At 39.2% G+C, this 19,306-nt stretch overlaps 1 protein-coding gene across 4 annotated transcripts in view; it reads right to left on the bottom strand.

Moving 5' to 3' along the window:
- The window catches only part of NELL1 (neural EGFL like 1), an 865,453-nt gene that overhangs the window by 65,899 nt on the left and 780,248 nt on the right, over positions 1-19,306 (bottom strand). For 3 of the 4 annotated variants that reach the window (XM_068554539.1, XM_068554540.1, XM_068554542.1), the window contains one exon: positions 9,024-9,164. The exons of the other annotated variant lie outside the window; for it this stretch is intronic. In XM_068554539.1, the coding sequence (XP_068410640.1) occupies positions 9,024-9,164 (141 nt within the window). The remainder of the gene's footprint in view (positions 1-9,023; positions 9,165-19,306) is intronic. 4 annotated transcript variants of the gene reach the window in all.

The following is a 19,306-nucleotide window of genomic DNA, read 5'->3' as shown; positions in this document are numbered from 1 at the left end:
AGTCAATTTTTCATCAGTCTATCTATCTATCTATCTATCTATTATCTATCTATGATAAACAGTTTTTATTGTATGGAAATGTGATAGAGACTTAGGGTTTACTACTTCTTCTGAACACACAGAGAATTATACTTCCCTGAACTCATGCATTCAGACTGGGCTGTACAGCTATTTCTAGCCAATGGCTTGTAAGCAAACATAATGCGTGTGGCTTTCAGGTCCAATAATTTCAGCAAGAGACCCTCAAGTGCTGGATCCTGATGTTTCAGCAGTGGTTTTTACCTTGCTGCAGTTAGTGTCATTCTGAGATCCGAGTGAAAAATATGGTTCTGCTTCCTCCAAAAGATGCATGTACACACATATACACATACTTGCATACAGATTCAAGGCATTCATGGACCCCTCTGAAGCCTTTCAATGAAACAAAAAACCAAACTGGTTTTCAAACATGAGTGGGCATCAGAATCAACTAACGGGGGAGCATTATAAAACAGATCACCGGTCCACTCCCAGATTTGCTGATTCAGTAGGTCTGGGGGCGGGTAGAGAATTTTCATTTCTAACAGCTTCCTAGGTGATGCTGGTCCTGCTGGTCTGAGGATCACACTTCTAGAACCTCTGCCCTAAGCTACATGAAACTGAGTTCACAGGAAGTAACGTTAGGAAACTATTTTTAGGAATACCCCCCTGTCATTCTAGTGTCACTCATGTGGGACTAACTCCTCAGGAAGAAAGGAAAAGAAAGTCATTTAAAACTCATGAAGAAGATTTTGCATGGTGTTAGCTTCAAGATCCTGTGTAGGAGAAAATCAAAGTGCTTCTGTTGTTGCCTGATCTTTGTAAAAATGCCAAGTTCATATTGAAAGAGAAGACCTTAAAGAAAACCATAATTGCATTGAAAAGTACTTATTTTAGGGAAATATATCACTTTTTCTTTGTATATCATACAACTGTTACTCCTTCTGTATGAGCCACTGCACGACCCCCTCCCTGTTTCCAATACAGCCTTCCTTACAGCTGCCATCCGACTTGCTTCCTTTTCTCAGAACTCCCACTGGGCTGATTCATGCAACGTAGAATTGTCATGGAGCACCCCAGAGACCTGCATCACCCCTCTTTACATCCCCAGAGCCTAAAGAGGCAACTGGCTTCTAATTACTCCTTCTGAGTTATTGTGGCCTGAGACATCAAATTACCAAGTCTTCATTTACCACAGTGGAAAGGCAAGCAATCTTCTCGGTATCATTTAAAAAATTACAGGTTAGGCTGGTAATACATGAAGGAGATAAAATACTTATTCAAAGGAGAAATATGTTTGTCAAAAACATAATGACTGGGACCATTCAGCTTAGGGACAAAACAGCTATGCGCCAATAAGCCTTTAGAAGATCACTCAGTACAGGACGGTAGAGTTGAGTGATTTACATTTTTAATGATCACAGGAAAAAAAGAATGCAAGAGACACAAAGTCATATATTCAAATGATTTTCTTATAGCAAAATTAAATAATAATATAAAAAATTGCTGGTACTTAAAGGACAAGTATTATGCCCAAAAACATTTTGTTGCAGAACTGAAAAAAAAAAAACCAAAACCCTCTTTTGAACAGCACATTATTCAATGATACTGAACAAATAAGGTTTTCTAAAAATTGTTAGAGTAGGCTGTATTCATTTTTTCAGTTGAGTTTTCAGTTAGCATATTCTGCCAAGTGCCAAATCCATAGGATGCCGAGGAGGAAAAAAAGGGTTTAAAGCCAAATAAATTCTGGACACTCTCAATGTAAAGGCTCTGAAAAGTCCTGCAGTTGATAAACCACCTTAACTCTATTTAATTTAGAATTTCCCAGATGTATTTACTAGTAAAGCCTTTGCTGCAAAATATCCCAGCATTAGTGCCCTAAGATCCAGACTCTGATAAATGCTCTGTTGGAGGCATCACCCCAGTCTGGTCTTAACCACTGATGTCAACTGCAGGGAAAAGGAAAAGCTTCAATTAGTCACAATCACTTTGTTCTTGCTCTCTTTTGCCAGGCAGAAACCGGGCTCCAGTCAAAAATATAGGCCTATGAAGCAGAGCCGTGCTTTTTAGTTCAATGTAGCTGGGGACAGGAGATAGCAAATAGCCGCACCTCAGCAGCTGAGCAGATGCGAGCCAGACACAGCCCTTGAGTCCCTCGGATACAGCAATTCCCTGATGCTCTTGATTCAGACAGAATATAGCAGCTCTGTCTGGGTCTCAGTTATACTCCCTCATTCGCTCTTTGCCTTGTGTCTCACTGACCTCTAGCTGCTCTGCTTGGCAGCTCTTCTGCCTGTGGCTCATCGCAGGTCTCCTCCTTTCCACACAGCTCTACAGTGTTAACATACTAAAAGCAGAAAGAAGATTTGGGATCAAAGGCACCTGGATTACAGCCTCTGTGTGCCACCTACTGGCTGTGGCATTTGGGACAAGTTATCTTAATCCCTGGGACCTTATTTCCCTCATCTTGAAAATGGTGACAGTAAAAGGGCTTCCCTCCTAAGACAGTTGTGAGAACTAAATTATGTAATGCATGAAGTTCCCTGGCACATGGTGTAGGTGCTCAGTTCATGATAATAGCTCACATTTATCGAGCACTTAAAAACACAAGTGCTAAATGTTTTTTTCCTATGTTAGCTTATTTAATCCTCACAATTACTCCACAGCAATTTATGAGGTCGGCACTTCTGTAAGTTGCTCAGTGCCTGGCAGAAAGTAAGCTCTCAATTAATGTTGGCTCTTATGAGTATCACTGTTGCTGTCTTCATTTGACAGATGAGAGATTTAGGCAAAGGGAGGTTAAATGTTGACTATTATCATCTACTACTTGCTAGGATATTGGCATATAGGAACACTTATATTACAAAAAATTCCACCAGGAAATATTATTTTAATCATTGTACGCTGAGGAAACTAAGGTTTAGAGAGAGAGGTTAAATAGTTTGCCAAACGTGGCTCAGCTAGAAAGCGGCCCAGCTGGGATCTGAATCCCAACAATCCTATAAGTATATACTGGAAACCTGCCTCTCCTGTATCACACTGTAACCGGCTAAGGTTTCATAACCCTCCACCCCCCGCAGTGAGGTTTGTCACAGGGAGCATCTCCAGCTTCTAGCCCTTTTTGAAAATCTCCACTCCTATGAGAACTAGACACTGGGCAATGACAGCAGAACCCAAGTCATTCTTAGACCATTTCGATCAGCCCTGACGCTTCAATCAATAAAAAGTGAAATCTCCTTCCCAAGAGATTCCAGTGGAACATTCTCTGGTGGTTTTATGTTGCTCTGCAAGTTCACGTCAGCTGCAGCAGCTGCTCTGACAAGTAAATCCTCACTGGGCTGTTTACAGTGACCAGAAAACAGATTCCAGAGTCTGGGAACCTGCCTCACACAACCAAGTCCCTTTAGAGGAGGCAATAATGGGAGGCCAAGAGGTGCTGCGTCCCATAGGAAGAGCTATATGTTATCCCGGAGTCCGTCATCAACAAAATGGATTTTACCAGGATTTGAAAATTTTGTTTGATAACAATAATTACAAAATTGCATGAACAGTACAATTTAATTCAATACAAATCTAGAGAAGATACAAAAAGACCTCAGCTGTACTGCAGGCTATAAAGAACTGATGACAACAACAAACTTAATCTGATAAATTCCATACAACACGTGCAAGCACATGGCTATGAGAACATAGAAGAGGTAGGCCTTTTTTTTTTATTATTGGAGAAATATGACAGTGGCTCTCTATGTTAATTGACTATTCTTTCTAATCACTTGTAGACCTTTAAAAAATGACCTCAATCTATCCCATAACAGACCAACTGAATCAGATTCTCCCAGTGTGTGATGCCCCATTATAAGTATTTTTAAAAAGCTACTCACGTGAATCTACTGTGAAACACATTTGAGAGTCACTAGTTTAGGGCGTAAAACTTCATCAGGATTTTGACAAGTGGAAATGGGGATAGAGGGGTGGTCAGGGAAAAGCATACAAGCAAAGGAGTAAAGAGTGCAGGGTTTGGGAAGGGTGGAAGAAATATCTGCGGAGGCCCGAGGATTCATGTGGGAGATGAGAGGGAGCAGAGGAAAATAAAGATGCAAAGGCAGAAGCAAGATCACGGAGGCAGACTGACATTCAAGGGAATTTGAATCTCATTTTCAAAATATGTAAAATCCTGCTCTCTAGATATGGCATTGTTGATTATACACTAGTTTTCATTTCTAAATGACCCAGATAACTGTGCCCAGATAAAAAGGAACTGCTCACAGCTTCTATGTGAAAACCGAGAGTCACTGAACTCCCACCACTGCATCCAAACACAAAGTGCACCGGACCCCACAGTAATAAGGCATCCCTGTCATCTTCGTCTACAAATTCCAGCTAGCAAACCTGTGTGTGCCCATCTCTCCCGGACTTATAAACATATACAAGCAAATGGGAGAGAAAGAGAGAGATAGAGGAGACTCTGATAAGCTTCTCAAGAAGGGCGATTCCGTCTGTCTCTACAATACCTAGACTAGTCATTTCTTCAATTATATGATCTACTTCAGCAGAAAGAGGCAACAGTAAATCTTGCAAGGGTGCTGTCCTTTATGATGTTAGTAACGTTCGACGTTTCCAGTAGCTGATGAAGTCAGTAGAGCAGGTGTTAACCTCATCTAACAAAAAATGGCATGGAGTGGCAGGTGACTGTTGGCCTGAAAGCCTATAATTGCCATATTTTAGATTCCAACATATGCCATCCCTGCTATTGTCTGGGGAAAAAGCATAGCTGAGTGCATGTTGCTAAAACAATTAAAGGGTTTTTTAAACGATTGTTTTAGATGCTGCTATTTCTTTTAAATGTAAGCATTAGTAGCTGATGTTATTTAGGGCTTATTTTACTTGCTAATTTTCAGTGCCATTAAGATAGGTTATTATGATTCAAAATATTTCAAGTCATAAATCCTTCAAGAACAGAGATCTTATCTTCTTTATACTCATATTCCCAGGAGACTTAACCCAGTACTGGTTTAATGGTTGTTCTTAATAAATATTATGTTTCTGAAATGAAAGACTCACATGATTTTGTGATATTTAACATCTTATGTTACTCACTGCAATCTACACAACTAGTTGTGTCAAACCAAATACAAAATAAATTTGACCTGATACAGTTTTATCTATTCCTTCAATCATTTGACATATATGCATTGAATGCCTAATTTGTGCCTACATTGTGTATACATGATGAAATGTGTGTACAGTGGTGAAACACAGACAAGGTCTCTGCCCTCAGAGAATCTGTACATTTGTGGCAGGAGACAATTACACATATGTATATACACAATAAATTTGTAAACCAAAAAAATGCTATAAAAGATATAAAAGAGAGATATAATGAAGCAACTACCCCAGATAAAATAGTCAGGGAGAGTCTCCTCAAACAAGTGGCATTCGAACTAAGAATTAAATGAAAAAATAAGTCTACAAATAACAAACTGTGGAGAGGGTGTGGAGAAAAAGGAACCCTCCTACACTGTTAGTGGGAATGTAAATTGGTGCAGACACTGTGGAAACAGTATGGAGGTTTCTTAAAAAAACTAAAAGTAGAGTTACCATACGATCCAGCAATCCCACTCCTGGGTATATATCTGGAAAAATGAAAACTCTAATTCAAAAAGATACATGCACCCCAACGTTCATAGCAGCACTATTTGCAATAGCCAAGACATGGAAGCAACCCAAGTGCCCATCAACAAATGACTGGCTTAAGAAGATGTGGTGTGTATATATATATATATACATACACACACATACATATATACACACAGAGTGGAATATTACTCAGCCATGAAAAGAAAGAAATGTTGCCATTTGCAGCAACATGAATACACATAGAGAATATTATACTAAGTGAAATAAGAGAAAGACAAATACTATATGATATCACTTATATGTGGAATCTAAAAAATAATACAAATGAGTCTATATACAAAACAGAAATAGACTCACAGACATAGAAAACAAACTTATGGTTACCAAAGAGAAAGGAAGGGAGGGAGGTACAAATAGGAGTATGGGATTAACAGATACAACTACTATACATAAAATAGATAACTAGGATTTGCTGAATAGCACAGGGAACTATACCCAATATCTTGTAATAACCTTTAATGGAATATAATCTGCAAAGAAAAAGAAAACAAATCACTATGCTGTACACATGAAACTAACACAGTATTGTAAATCAACTATACTTCAAAAAAAAAAAAAAAAAGACAACCGTGCAAGGAAACAGGTGTTGAGTGTTCCAGACGGAGAGAACAGCAAAGGCAAAGGCCCTGAAACTGGGTGAGTTCACTGTCATGTTCAAGGCATGAAAAGATCAGAAAGGCTAACATACATAAGAGATAAGCCCAATACGTGGGCAGGGACAATGTCACCTGAAGCCTGAAGGAAGACCATGCAAAGAAGTTAGAAATTTATTTACATCCAATGGGAAGGCGTTAGAAGGATGTAACAAGAAAGTGACATGATCAGATTTACACATCTATTACACCAAGAAATATTCTGAACCAACAGTGCTCTCAACTACCAAAAATAACCTAAATGATAGTCAGATTTCTGTTCTTAGTAAGACCCATATACAAAACTATTTTTAAAGGTGAGGAAATGAAAGCGAATTCAGAAAATATGTTACTACTAAGAGCAACCCTAGTTCCTTGCCAAGGAATCCAGTTCACCAACATTTTCCTGGGCAGAGCAGGAAGCAGTTCATGGATGAAGAAAGTGCATCCCTGCGGGGGGGGGGGGGGGGGGGGCAGGGCTTTGTTCCCCAGGCACGTCACGCAGCATGGCAGAGAGAAATCAGCAGGTGAGGTGATCATGACATCTGTCATTCTAACAGGGACATTTATGACAGTGACAGGGCACGATTGATAATTACATCAGAACAATAGGTATAAAGTGGGACTGTCCCCAGCATCTGGGACATAGAGTCACCCTTGACCTAGGCTTGAGTCTCGACTTGTACCAAACAAACTACGTGGCTGGAAGCAAGGTGTCACCCTTTCTGAGATTGCATTTCTTTACTGGACACATGAACTGTGGTTGCATCTTCTCATTTACTGCACACCAACTACCAAAGGGTCTTGCTGGAGAGACAGAAGAATAAACCTCATTTCATGTTCACAGACTAGTCCAAGAGCAAATAAACTGAATGGCAGTGCAACAAGTGAAGCTACAGAAACATATGCCGGGGTAAAAGCTCTAGAGCTAGAGAGGAGAGGAGTGATGACTCCTATGAAGACATCAAAGAATGCTTCATGGGGTCCCAGTGAAACATGAGCTGAAGTTAGGAAAAGGAACAAAAATTCACATGTGAATCAGCATGATCAAGGAGAAGAGCTCCTTGACTCAGAGCTCTGTTCCATTCCAGTCAGGGGGGTCGGCCCGTGCAAAGGCACAGAAGTGTGCGACACCATGGCAGGTCCAGGCAGTTATCAAATTGGATCAACTACGTCATGTTTAAGGTCTTTTATGCACAAAAAAGCTAAGAGTCACCTATTTATTGATGTTAAATACTGTTTTTAAAAATGAAATTTTTATCTTTAGCCCCAAAATGTAATATCGCATATGTCAATATTCTATATTTCTATCCAACAACAGCCATTTGATCTATCCCTATTCACATAACATCTATTTACTCTGAGTTGTACACATACAGAAGTTCCTGGCCATGTGTAAAGGAAGTATATGAAGACCCAGGATAGATGCAAACCTCTGCCTGAGGTGGCAAATCATCGTTTTAACAATAAAAGAAACACGGATAGACATGGGGCAGAGGGCTGAATATGCAGGAACATGAACATTTCCATTTTATAGATGAGACAACTGAGGTAGAGTTTAGATAAGACCTTGCAACCTACTTAGTAATGGCAGAGCTGGAATTTGACTTCAGGGAGTCTGGCTGAAGGGTCTATGCCTCTAACAACTACACTACGTGCCTCTCAACAGTAATGCTGACATTGCAATGGACCATTCATGCCATGTGCCTATTGTTCCCCAGTTCATCTTTGCTTCAGAGCAATCTTAGGGGAAGAGTTGTAAAAAACACTGACTGGTTCTCAGGAGCAAACTTTAGAAACAATAAGATAGATATGCAGAGAGCAAAGTCAAATTTCCATTTTCTAATTCAGCATTCTGAACTTTGAGAACCCATGGTCAGAATGCTTGCCCTCTGGGTCTGTCCAAATCAGCATTAAGAATTCAGCTGAGTCCACATGGCATGAAATAACGGGATTGGCCAAGTTCTCATGGAAACGATTACATTTTTGATCAGTTGTTTGGATTTCATGAAAGGTATAAGGTCTTGAAGGGGAAGAACTCCATCTGTTAACTTCCTCTGTTCAGCAGTTAACAGAACTGCAAGCAGAAAAGTGATTCAAGGAGACCTTGCAAAGATGATAGCAGTGGTAATAGCAACAATAATAAGGTTAATTTGACTCTATCATATTTGTGCATCAATCCAAAGCTTATAATCTTTAAATATTATGGTATCCCATTTAAATCTAATAATATATGTGCATTATTATCCACATTTTTATGTATTCACAGGAGAAGGCTCAGAGAGGTACAGTGACTTTTGTAGTACAAGAGCTGAGATTTAAACTAAACTTTCTAAGTCCCGCAATATTTCCTCTTCTCCCACAGCTGTATCTTAAACTGTGAAAAATTCCAGCAAGTCATCATGGTTTCCTTCAGAAAGAACTAAAAGCCACAGCCTACAGACCCAGGTTTTGTCCTCTGACTGCCCCAGTTTCTGTATAATAGTACTAAAACCCTGCACTGCCTAATCCCTGGCCTGATCCCTGAATTGTAGAGGGAGGAAATTTGAAAACTGATGAGTTTAACCAGTGAGGGGTCATATCTTAACACTGGGAGCTGAACAGACTACCAAAGCAGGCTGCCCCTCCTGCAAAGGTCCAGATGGATGGAGGGCATGGCTGAAAGCTGCTTACCAATACAGGATTCCCCGGACAGTGAATAGGTCCCATCGTCATGGAAGCCGCTTCTGCACTCACAGTGGTACCACCCTGGCAGGTTAACGCAGCGGGAATGGTTGTGGCACTCAATGATCCCCTCTGTACATTCATCAATATCTGCCTCAGAGAAAAACACAAGCCCACCAGGACATTAATTTCTTTTGACACTAACCTTTCAATAAACACCTAAAACATGCTCATGTCAACATATCAATTAAAACTGGTTAGTCACCTAAAATAAAGTTACAGGAAAAACTGTATCCCATCTTGTTTTTCTAGAATCCAAACAAACAAACAGAAAGCTTCATTTTTTGGATGCTTTCTCATAAATTGAACAATGAATGAGAACTGATGGTCATGAAGACATTCCTAACAGCACATGCTGTGTTAGCTTCTGAATCACCAGAAACTAAATCGAGGATGTTTGGCACAGTTTTGTTATTCAGAGTATATGACTCTTCTCTGATTCAGTGATTTCAGTACAGTAATCCCAGATATTAATTGGTATTCTTTGAAAATATCTGTGAACAAATAAGTTCAGGAAACTCTAGGTTAAATAGTGTTACACAAATGTTTTATAGATTTCAGTCTCAGAGACTTATCATATTTATATGCCCTGCAAAACTTAGGAGAATCATAATATGCACTGTTTCCCAAATTTATTTGGCTGAGGAATGCTTTGTCTTTGGATAAGATCTTGTGAAACTAAGTTTTGGGGGAGCACAGTTTGAGAACCACTGTTCTAATTCTTTCCAAAACTGCTGATTCACTTAAGGACTTGATTTGTGATAGTCAATCAGAGCTCCTCATTCTTCAATCATGCCTGATGAAAAGAAGTTTTCTGGGCTGTATTTGCTCTATCAGCAAATGCCTGGATCATGCACAGATTCTCTAGCCCAAAGGCTTGCCTCTGAGCTGAAGGAAAGTGACACCACTGCAGAAAGATGATCTGTCAATCGTCATGCCAGGCTCAGCTCATCTTACAGAATCTCTCCAGGTAATTATTTCTTGGAATACAGCCATGGCTGGCTGGGAATCCCCCCCTAGTCCTCCTAGAAACACCTGATCTACAGCAGTCTTATACAAATAGAAATTTAATTAATACTAAGATATAACACATAATGGATAGAACGCACTTTGGAGTCCTGTTCAGCAGTGCCCTGCTGTAGGCATCAGCTACCAGTGTATCTATTATACTGAAAAGTCCTGAGTTGTGCACAAGGCTGTGAATGTAGCTTGAAACCTGCCAGTCTCATCTCATAGCATTCCAGCCAAGTAAAGAGAGGAAAGGTGCAGCTCTTTATTCTGGGCAACTCCATCCTGGCCTTTTTCTGCCAACTGCCATCTTCATCCTTTATGGCTGTGTCATTAAGTTCATGCAGTCCTTTGACATACAGACATACATCCCTCAGGTTTCTAAATGCAATCAGGCCACAGGACCTAGTGCTTCTATAGCACCTTCAGCTATAGCAGTCAGGTTGTGTGTGCATTTATTATAAATCTCCAAACAATAAAATTTCAACAACTATGTTTTCATTGCTGAAATTTTACAGGTGTGTGGTTCAGTGGGACACACCTTGAATCACTAAAATGTTCATAAATTGAAACAGAGAAGTGACTTGAGGCCATATCTCACAGAGGGGAAGGACTGGGCCCTAAGTTATGAAGTCAGTTTGGTTATTTCTAAATACAGGTCACCAAGAGGAACAGACATAACTAGAAGACTGATTTTCAGAGATAACTTCTCTATGAGAGGCTGAAAGATAACTCTCTGTAACAAAGCAGCAACAAATTTTTCCTCAGACATTTATTTCCAAAGCTTCCAGAAAGTCTGTCATGATCGCCACAGACCCTGTGATTTCTAGACTAATGACAATATTTAGGTAACAACCATCTAGCCACAGTTAGTGTGTCAGGAAACCAGGACATACAAAAGCAAAACTTCTCAAATAACCAAAGAAAGCATGTGTCCTGGTTGGTCTCATTGTCACCTGCTGCCTCTTTCACTCTCAAAACCAACTCAGTTTGGAGGATAAATTATCTGAACATCTTACAAATAATTCCTCCTGCTCTCAATTCTACAGGAAATTTCTAGGAGGGGCAGGAGTACTGAATGATGTGCAAATATTTTTTTTCGATTCACATATAGTTTTATTCCCCAAAATGAAATAAGAGAAACTAGTAAAAGCTTCCACAATCCAGCAGGATATAAGTTATCTGTGTAGCATGGGAGACTCTTATAGGGAGTGAATACAACCAGTCAAGTTATACATCTGCAATTACCCCAGAGACACTGCGGTATTCCTGGCTTATACTGAAAATTAGAAAAGTAGTGGAGGTGTTCCTTGCCTGGGAGCTGCACTGCACACAGCAGATTCCGGGGCTTCACTGGGAATAAGCAGGGCTCATCGCACACTAGCACCTGCAAACAAGGCTGCACATTTCTATTTCAAGGGCCAGGTCTATAACCGAAGCCAACAGTTTCATTTCATATGAAACCAGGCTGTACTTGAGAGGTGCTTATATTTTCGTCGTGTTCATAAAACTGGCTATTTCTTCTGTATAGTCGCAGTAGTATTAAAAGCAACAACCACAAACCCAAATACAGAAAACACTTGGAGGCTTTTCAGTGATACTTTGGGGACTTTAAAAACTGTTAACTGGCTTGTGGCTGCCTTTGTCCTAAGAGATTTGTTTCTCCCAGTCAGCACTTGCTACAGGCAAACAAACAAGACAGGTGCTCCGGGAACGGGGTCTCTGTGAGTTCACCGTGGAATCTGGCCCCCTGTCTCAAGGAATTCTGATAAATCACAGTGAGCCTGGGTGCATCACACGGTGTCAGACATTGCAAAGGAAACAGACAAATAAAAAAATCATTTTTCCTTCCTATAACAAATCCCAGGATTTTGTTTAAATCTCAGTTTAATCCAGCACAGACCTGAAAATGTAGCAGAGGAAACAAGAGATGTTGGAGGATTCTTGAGAGTGGAACCTATAGTATTCACTTTTGTATCCAAGTGTCTGCTACATAATGAATCACATGATAGCCCAGGTCAAACAGCTAACTTACGGTGAAACCAGGTTCAGAATGAGCTAGAACCCGTACTTGTCATTCTTCTATCACATCATGTCATTGATGAATGGAGAAAGGAAGATTTACACCAAGATAATGTATTTATTCAATTCTCTAAATATTGGCTGAGCTGAAAATACATGTCAAGGATGATATTTGTATTGTGGCAGTTGCAAAACAGATGCAAAAGTGAAGAAGATGTGATTCCTGAAACGCAGGAGCTCTCGATCAAGAGGAAGAGGTATATAACACCCACTCATCCTTCAAACCCTAACTGATATCACCTTCTCCAACTCCTCCAGACATACAGGTCCTCCCTCCCTAATGCCTCACTATGTACACACACATCTATTTAAGCACAGCAGTATTTCCCTTTTGTGTCCATCCCTCAAATGCAGACTTCCCAAGGATACAGACAACATCTTAGGTTTGCATTTCTTGGAATAATAAGTGAATGTCAAGCAATATGAAAGTACCCAGTACAAGTCTGTGGGAATGAATGAATGAAAAAATAAATGACAATGGACCGAACATAAGGAACAATGAAAAAGTGCTATAATAGAGATTCAAAGTACCACAAGAGATCCTGCTATTTGCAAATCACAAAGATACAATGTCAATTCACAAAACTAAATATTATGGGGTTAGTTTAATCTTTACATCTTATTTACCTCTAAAAGACACTATATAGTTTTTAAGACTTTGCTCCTGAGTCTAATCTTTAGGGATTTTCAGGCAACAAAACACACACAGTTAAAGTTGCCTTCAATCAAGAATCCTACTTGTACTTTGAGTTTTTAATTCAGCATCAAAAACAGAGGACAACCCAAGGTTTTTCCATAGGATGTGTCCTAAGCAACACATTTAACCCTATTTGGAATGTACAGTGAATTTGCTATCAAAAGTGATTGGCAAACACATCCTTGGATTCTTGTAAAATTCTAGTTTCTTGACTTGGATGAATCTCTTCCTTCATCTGATCTCCTCTCTCTCAGATTTGCTATTTGAAAATTTACAAAATAAAGTTGTTTTCAAAGTTTATTTCCAAGGAGATACTTTTGTATTTCATATTAATTGGTTAAAGTTCACAGAGAAATAGTTGATTATATCTTTTCTAGGGATTTGTAGGTTGAGCCATGAGAAAAACTTTTGGTGTTTTCATTCATTCAACAAAAGTTTATTGAGCATACTTGTATGAAGCTATATTCCACCCTATGATAAAAAGATGAAAAAGATAAGGTCCCTGTACTCCAGACACTTAGAGTCTATCATGGCAACTGGAATGTAAACATATAACCATGGTTGAGAACACTGGCTTTGCACACAAATATGACTTCAAACTCCTGCTCAACAACACACTAATATATTGTTTAGATTTTTCCAAATTTTTGCTTTCTGATCTGTAGATCAGGAATAACAAAATCAAACTTCATAGATGTGATGAACAAAAGAGACCCTTAAGCAAAATCTACTGTTTCCCCTATTGTATAGGATATTAACTTTGGACTCTATATTACTGCTTAAAAATAGAAGACAGAAAATAATTAATATTACCTTGTAACCAGGTCACTGGTTAGGACTGAGAGATGATTTCTGGGTCTTTAAAAATGTTCATTTGTATTTTTTTAAATTTATATATTTTTTATTATTTTTTTTAGCATCTTTATTGTAGTATAATTGCTTTACAATGGTGTGTTAGTTTCTGCTTTATAACAAAGTAAATCAGCTATACATATACATATATCCCCATATCTCCTCCCTCTTGCGTCTCCCTCCCACCCTCCCTATCCCACCCCTCAAGGTGGTCACAAAGCACCGAGCTGATCTCCCTGTGCTATGTGGCTGCTTCCCACTAGCTATTTATTTTACATTTGGTAGTGTATATATGTCCATGCTACTCTCTCACTTCGTCCCAACTTACCCTTCCCCCTCCCTGTGTCCTCAAGTCCATTCTCTACGTCTGCATCTTTATTCCTCTTCTGCCCTCAGGTTCTTCAGAACCATTTTTTTTTTTTAGAGTCCATATGTATGTATTAACATGTGGTATTTCTTTTTCTCTTTCTGACTTACTTCACTCTGTATGACAGAATCTAGGTCCATCCGCCTCACTACAAATAACTTGATTTCGTTTCTTTTTTATGGCTGAGTAATATTCCATTGTATATATGTGCCACATCTTCTTTATCCATTCACCTGTTGATGGACACTTAGGTTGCCTCCACGTCCTGGCTATTGTAAATAGTGCTGCAATGAACACTGTGGTACATGACTCTTTTTGAATTATGGTTTTCTCAGGGTATATGCCCAGTAGTGGGATTGCTGGGTCGTATGGTAGTTCTATTTCTGGTTTTCTTAAGGAACCTCCATACTGTTCTCCACAGTGGCTGTATCAATTTACATTCCCACCAACAGTGCAAGGGGGTTCCCTTTTCTCCACACCCTCTCCAGTATTTATTGTTCGTAGATTTTTTTGATGATGGCCATTCTGACGGGTGTGAGGTGACGCCTCATTGTAGTTTTGATTTGCATTTCTCTAATGATTAGTGATGTTGAGCATCCTTTCATGTGTTTGTTGGCAATCTGTATATCTTCTCTGGAAATGTCTATTTAGGTCATCTGCCCATTTTTGGATTGGGTTGTTTGTTTTTTTGATATTGAGCTGCATGTGCTGCTTGTAAATTTTGGAGATTAATCCTTTGTCAGTTGCTTCATTTGCAAATATTTTCTCCCATTCTGAGGGTTGTCTTTTCATCTTGTTTATGATTTCCTTTGCTGTGCAAAACCTTTTAAGTCTCATTAGGTCCCACTTGTTTATTTTTGTTTTTATTTCCATTTTTCTAGGAGGTGGGTCAAAAAGGATCTTGCTGTGATTTATGTCATAGAGTGTTCTGCCTATGTTTTCCTCTAAGAGTTTTATAGTGTCTGGCCTTACATTAGGTCTTTAATCCATTTTGAGTTTATTTTTGTGTATGGTGTTAGGGAGTGTACTAATTTCATTCTTTTACTTGTAGCTGTCCAGTTTTCCCAGCACCACTTATTGAAGAGGCTGTCTTTTCTCCATTGTATATTCTTGCCTCCTTTATCAAAAATAGGGTGACCATATGTGCATGGGTTTACCTCTGGGCTTTCTATACTGTTCCATTGATCTGTATTTCTGTTTTTGTGCCAGTACCATACTGTCTTGATGACTGTAGCTTTGTAGTATAGTCTGAAGTCCGGGAGCCTGATTCCTCCAGCTCCATTTTTCGTTCTCACAATTGCTTTGGCTATTCGGGGTCTTTTGTGTTTCCATACAAATTGTGAAATGTTTTGTTCTAGTTCTGTGAAAAACGCCATTGGTAGTTTGATAGGGATTGCTTGATTGAATCTGTAGATTGCTTTGGGTAGTACAGTCATTTTTCACAATGTTGATTCTTCCAATCCAAGAACATGGCATATCTCTCCACTTACCTCAACATAATAAAGGCCATATATGACAAACCCACAGCCAACATCGTTCTCAGTGGTGAAAAACTGAAACCATTTCCACTAAGATCAGGAACAAGACAAGGTTGTCCACCCTCACCACTATTATTCAACATAGTTTTGGAAGTTTTAGCCACAGCAGTCAGAGAAGAAAAAGATATAAAAGGAATCGAAATCGGAAAAGAAGAAGTAAAGCTGTCACTGTTTGCAGATGACATGATACTATACATACAGAATCCTAAAGATGCTACCAGAAAACTACTAGAGCTAATCAATGAATTTGGTAAAGTAGCAGGATACAAAATTAATGCACAGAAATCTCTTGCATTCCTATACACTAATGATGAAAAATCTGAAAGAGAAATTAAGGAAACATTCCCATTTACCATTGCAACAAAAAGAATAAAAGACCTAGGAATAAACCTACCTAAGGAGACAAAAGACCTATATGCAGAAAACTATAAGACACTGATGTTCATTTGTATTTTGAGACAATTGTAATATTTCAAAACATTCAGGGATAGAATCTATGAATCTATAATATACACCTCATAAAACTGGATTCTCTCCTCCCAAAAAATGTTACTTGAATTTAAGGAAGTAAAGCAATACCATAAAGTGCCACAAGTACAGTGAACACAAACCTGATTATTATCTAATATTTGCCGTGTTCCAGGACTGTACTGAACATAGCATGCATCGGAATACTTGAGGGAAACTAAAAAGACAAATAAATGAAAAAGAGAGGTTCTGTGGAAAGGCAAATCAAAACTACATGGAGGTATCACCTCACACTGGTCAGAATGGCCATCATCAAAAAGTCTACAAATAATAAATGCTGGAGAGGGTGTGGACAAAAGGGAACCCTCTTGCACTGTTGGTGGGAATATAAATTGATGCAGCCACTATGGAAAACAGTGTGGAGATCCAGCAATTCCACTCCTGGTCATGTATCCAGAGAAAACTTTAATTCGAAAATTTACGTGCACCCCAATGTTCGTAGCAGCACTATTTACAATAGCCAAGACATGGAAACAACCTAAGTGTCCATCAACAAATGAATGGATAAAGAAGAGGTAGTGTGTGTGTGTATATATATATAAAATGGAACACTACTCAGCCACAAATAAGAATGAAATAATGCCATTTGCAGCAACAGGGATGGACCTAGAGATTATCATACTAAGTGAAGTAAGTCAGAGAAAGAAATATTATATAGTACTACTTATATGTGGAATCTAAAAAAAATGATACAAATTGAACTTATTTACAAAACAGAAACAGACTCACACACGTAGAAAATACACTTATGGTTATCAAAGGGAAAAGGTCGGGGGAGGGATAAACCAGGAGCTCGGGATTAACAGATACAAGCTACTATAGATAAAATAGATAAATGACAAGGACTTCCTGTATAGCACAGGGAACTATATTCATATCTTGTATAACCTATAATGGAAAAGAATCTGTAAAAGAATATATATATGTGTGTGTGTGCACGTGCGTGTGTGTGCATGTGAGTGTGTACCCACTGAATCACGTTGCGGTACACCAGAAACTAACACAACGTTGTAAACCAACTATACTTGAATTAAAAAATAAATAAATAAAAAGAAAGGCTCTGTGGTAAAAACAGGCTAGCTCTTCCATCTTTTCTTCTTGGGCTCCCAAGGGTGTGTCCTGAGCACAGGTCCTTTACAGATGGGTGAGGCCTACACGTCTTTTGCAGATGGGTGAGCCCTACACGTCTTTTGCAGATGGGTGAGGCTTTGTGACTAAGCTCTAGCTCTAAAGTTAGAAATAATGTAATTCCAATATGGCCCGCAAAAATATCTCATATGAACCTCCATGCTATTTCCACCTTCCCACTGGAGGCTAATGTACAGGGGAACTTGGAAGCCACAGGTTGAAAATGGCAGAGCCTTTGTCTGTCTGGCTCCATGCATGACTAAGTGGAGCAGAGCCCTTCCACAGACCTGAAACTGTCAGGGACTCTTTATGTGAGCAGAGATATGTTTCTGTCTTATTGAGCCATTATACATTTTGGGGCTGCTTTATTGCTACAGCCAGCATTTCCGAACTGTTTTGATAGACCCCTTTCCACATTAAGGGGAAAGACTGTGCTAAGGTCAGAAGCATGCAGACACAATCTCTAAAAACAAAAACAAAAATAAGCAAACAAGAAAAAAACAGCACCTATCAAGATTATGCAGGCAGCTACAGGGGTGGTTTTGTGCTGAAAACCAAGAATCGAGATAATGTGCAAATGAGACGAAGCTTTGTAGTCAAATATACCTGAGTTTGAATCCTGGCTCTGTGACTTCCTAGTCAGAAGACTCTGAGCAGGTTGTTTATCTTTTTTCAGCTTCAGTTTCCTTGGCTCTTAAAGGAGGAGGATATTACCTAGCTCTCATTGTTACTTTAAGTATTGAATGAGATCAATGTAAAGCTACTCCACCAAACTAGGCAGGCACTCATTAGGTCTGCAATCATTAACATTCTGTAATTTCTAATCCCCACTTGGTCATGGAGGAGCTATGTGTCCAGGCCAAGACAGTCCAAGTCTCCAGGCTTCCATTCCTTTCATGTAAAAGGAAAGGACTGTGCTGTAGCACACCTCAGTCTTCTTCCAGCTTTAACTCCCTACAAGATGGCAGATCTGGGCTTTGGGCTGATGTCTTCATCTGCTACTAACCAGCTGAATGGTGTTATCAAGTTTAAATGATCGCTTTGTACCTCAGTTTCTTCATTATCTAATTTGCAATAACAAAAATAAATGTTTTGTCTGCCTCACAAACAAAGCTTCAATAAGGTATAAACAAGCCCTGGAAGTCAATTAACTGCTACACAGAATATATGGTGACATCATTATTACTGTTTCTTCTTCGTAAGTCCCGATCAGCAACTCGTTTGGGTCCATTAAACTGAATGGTGCCTGCTATTAATAATAGCATCAGTGGCATTGTTGATATTGCTCTTCTCTGCCTTTTGTAAATCTCTTTCTTTACTGACTTGGCATGAGAGAGTTGTACCCTTCTAATTTTATCTCTGAAGTGTTTCTTTTTGTTTGACTATTCTCTGAACAAATCATTCCCAAATTCTTCTACAACGAATCACCTTAACCCACTTTAACTCTCCTCTCTAATCTGGAGGGTGTCTCATCTACATCTCTATAACGTGACCTCTAACAGAAGTTCATACACACATTTACTATTGCCTATGAATAAGTTAATCTCAGAGGTCTCTTCATTTCAAACTCATTCTACCCAAAGCATTACATAACATATATCTTTCTATGTATCAAACTCATTTTCCTCCCCAATACTCTGTCTCAGCTCTCATTCCTCACAATCAATGAATAAAAGGTCAAAGTTGTTATAATGGCTTACAAAACCTTACATGATCTGCCTGCTCTTACTTCTTTGAGTTCATCAAACACTGTTCTTTTTGATTACAATGGCCAGGACAGCTACACTGACTTCCCAGCTACTCCTCAGGCATATCAGACATGCTCCAGCCGCTGCATATGTTGTCCACATAAGCTGTTCCTCTGTCTAGAATGTTCTCTCAGATACCTCCATGGCTTAATATCTCAACCTCCAAGTCTATACTCAAATATCCATCCTCTCAGCAAGCCCTTTGCTAGGTTTTAAGCTCATGAGGTGACATGAGGACAAAGCAGGACCTGGAATTCAATGGCACAAAAGGAATATTTTCTGGG

This window comes from Eschrichtius robustus, chromosome 11, assembly GCF_028021215.1.
Source record: "Eschrichtius robustus isolate mEscRob2 chromosome 11, mEscRob2.pri, whole genome shotgun sequence".
NCBI classification, from domain to species: Eukaryota; Metazoa; Chordata; class Mammalia; order Artiodactyla; family Eschrichtiidae; genus Eschrichtius; species Eschrichtius robustus.
Note: the sequence above shows the minus strand (reverse complement) of the source record. Positions and strands in the feature narration are given on the sequence as shown.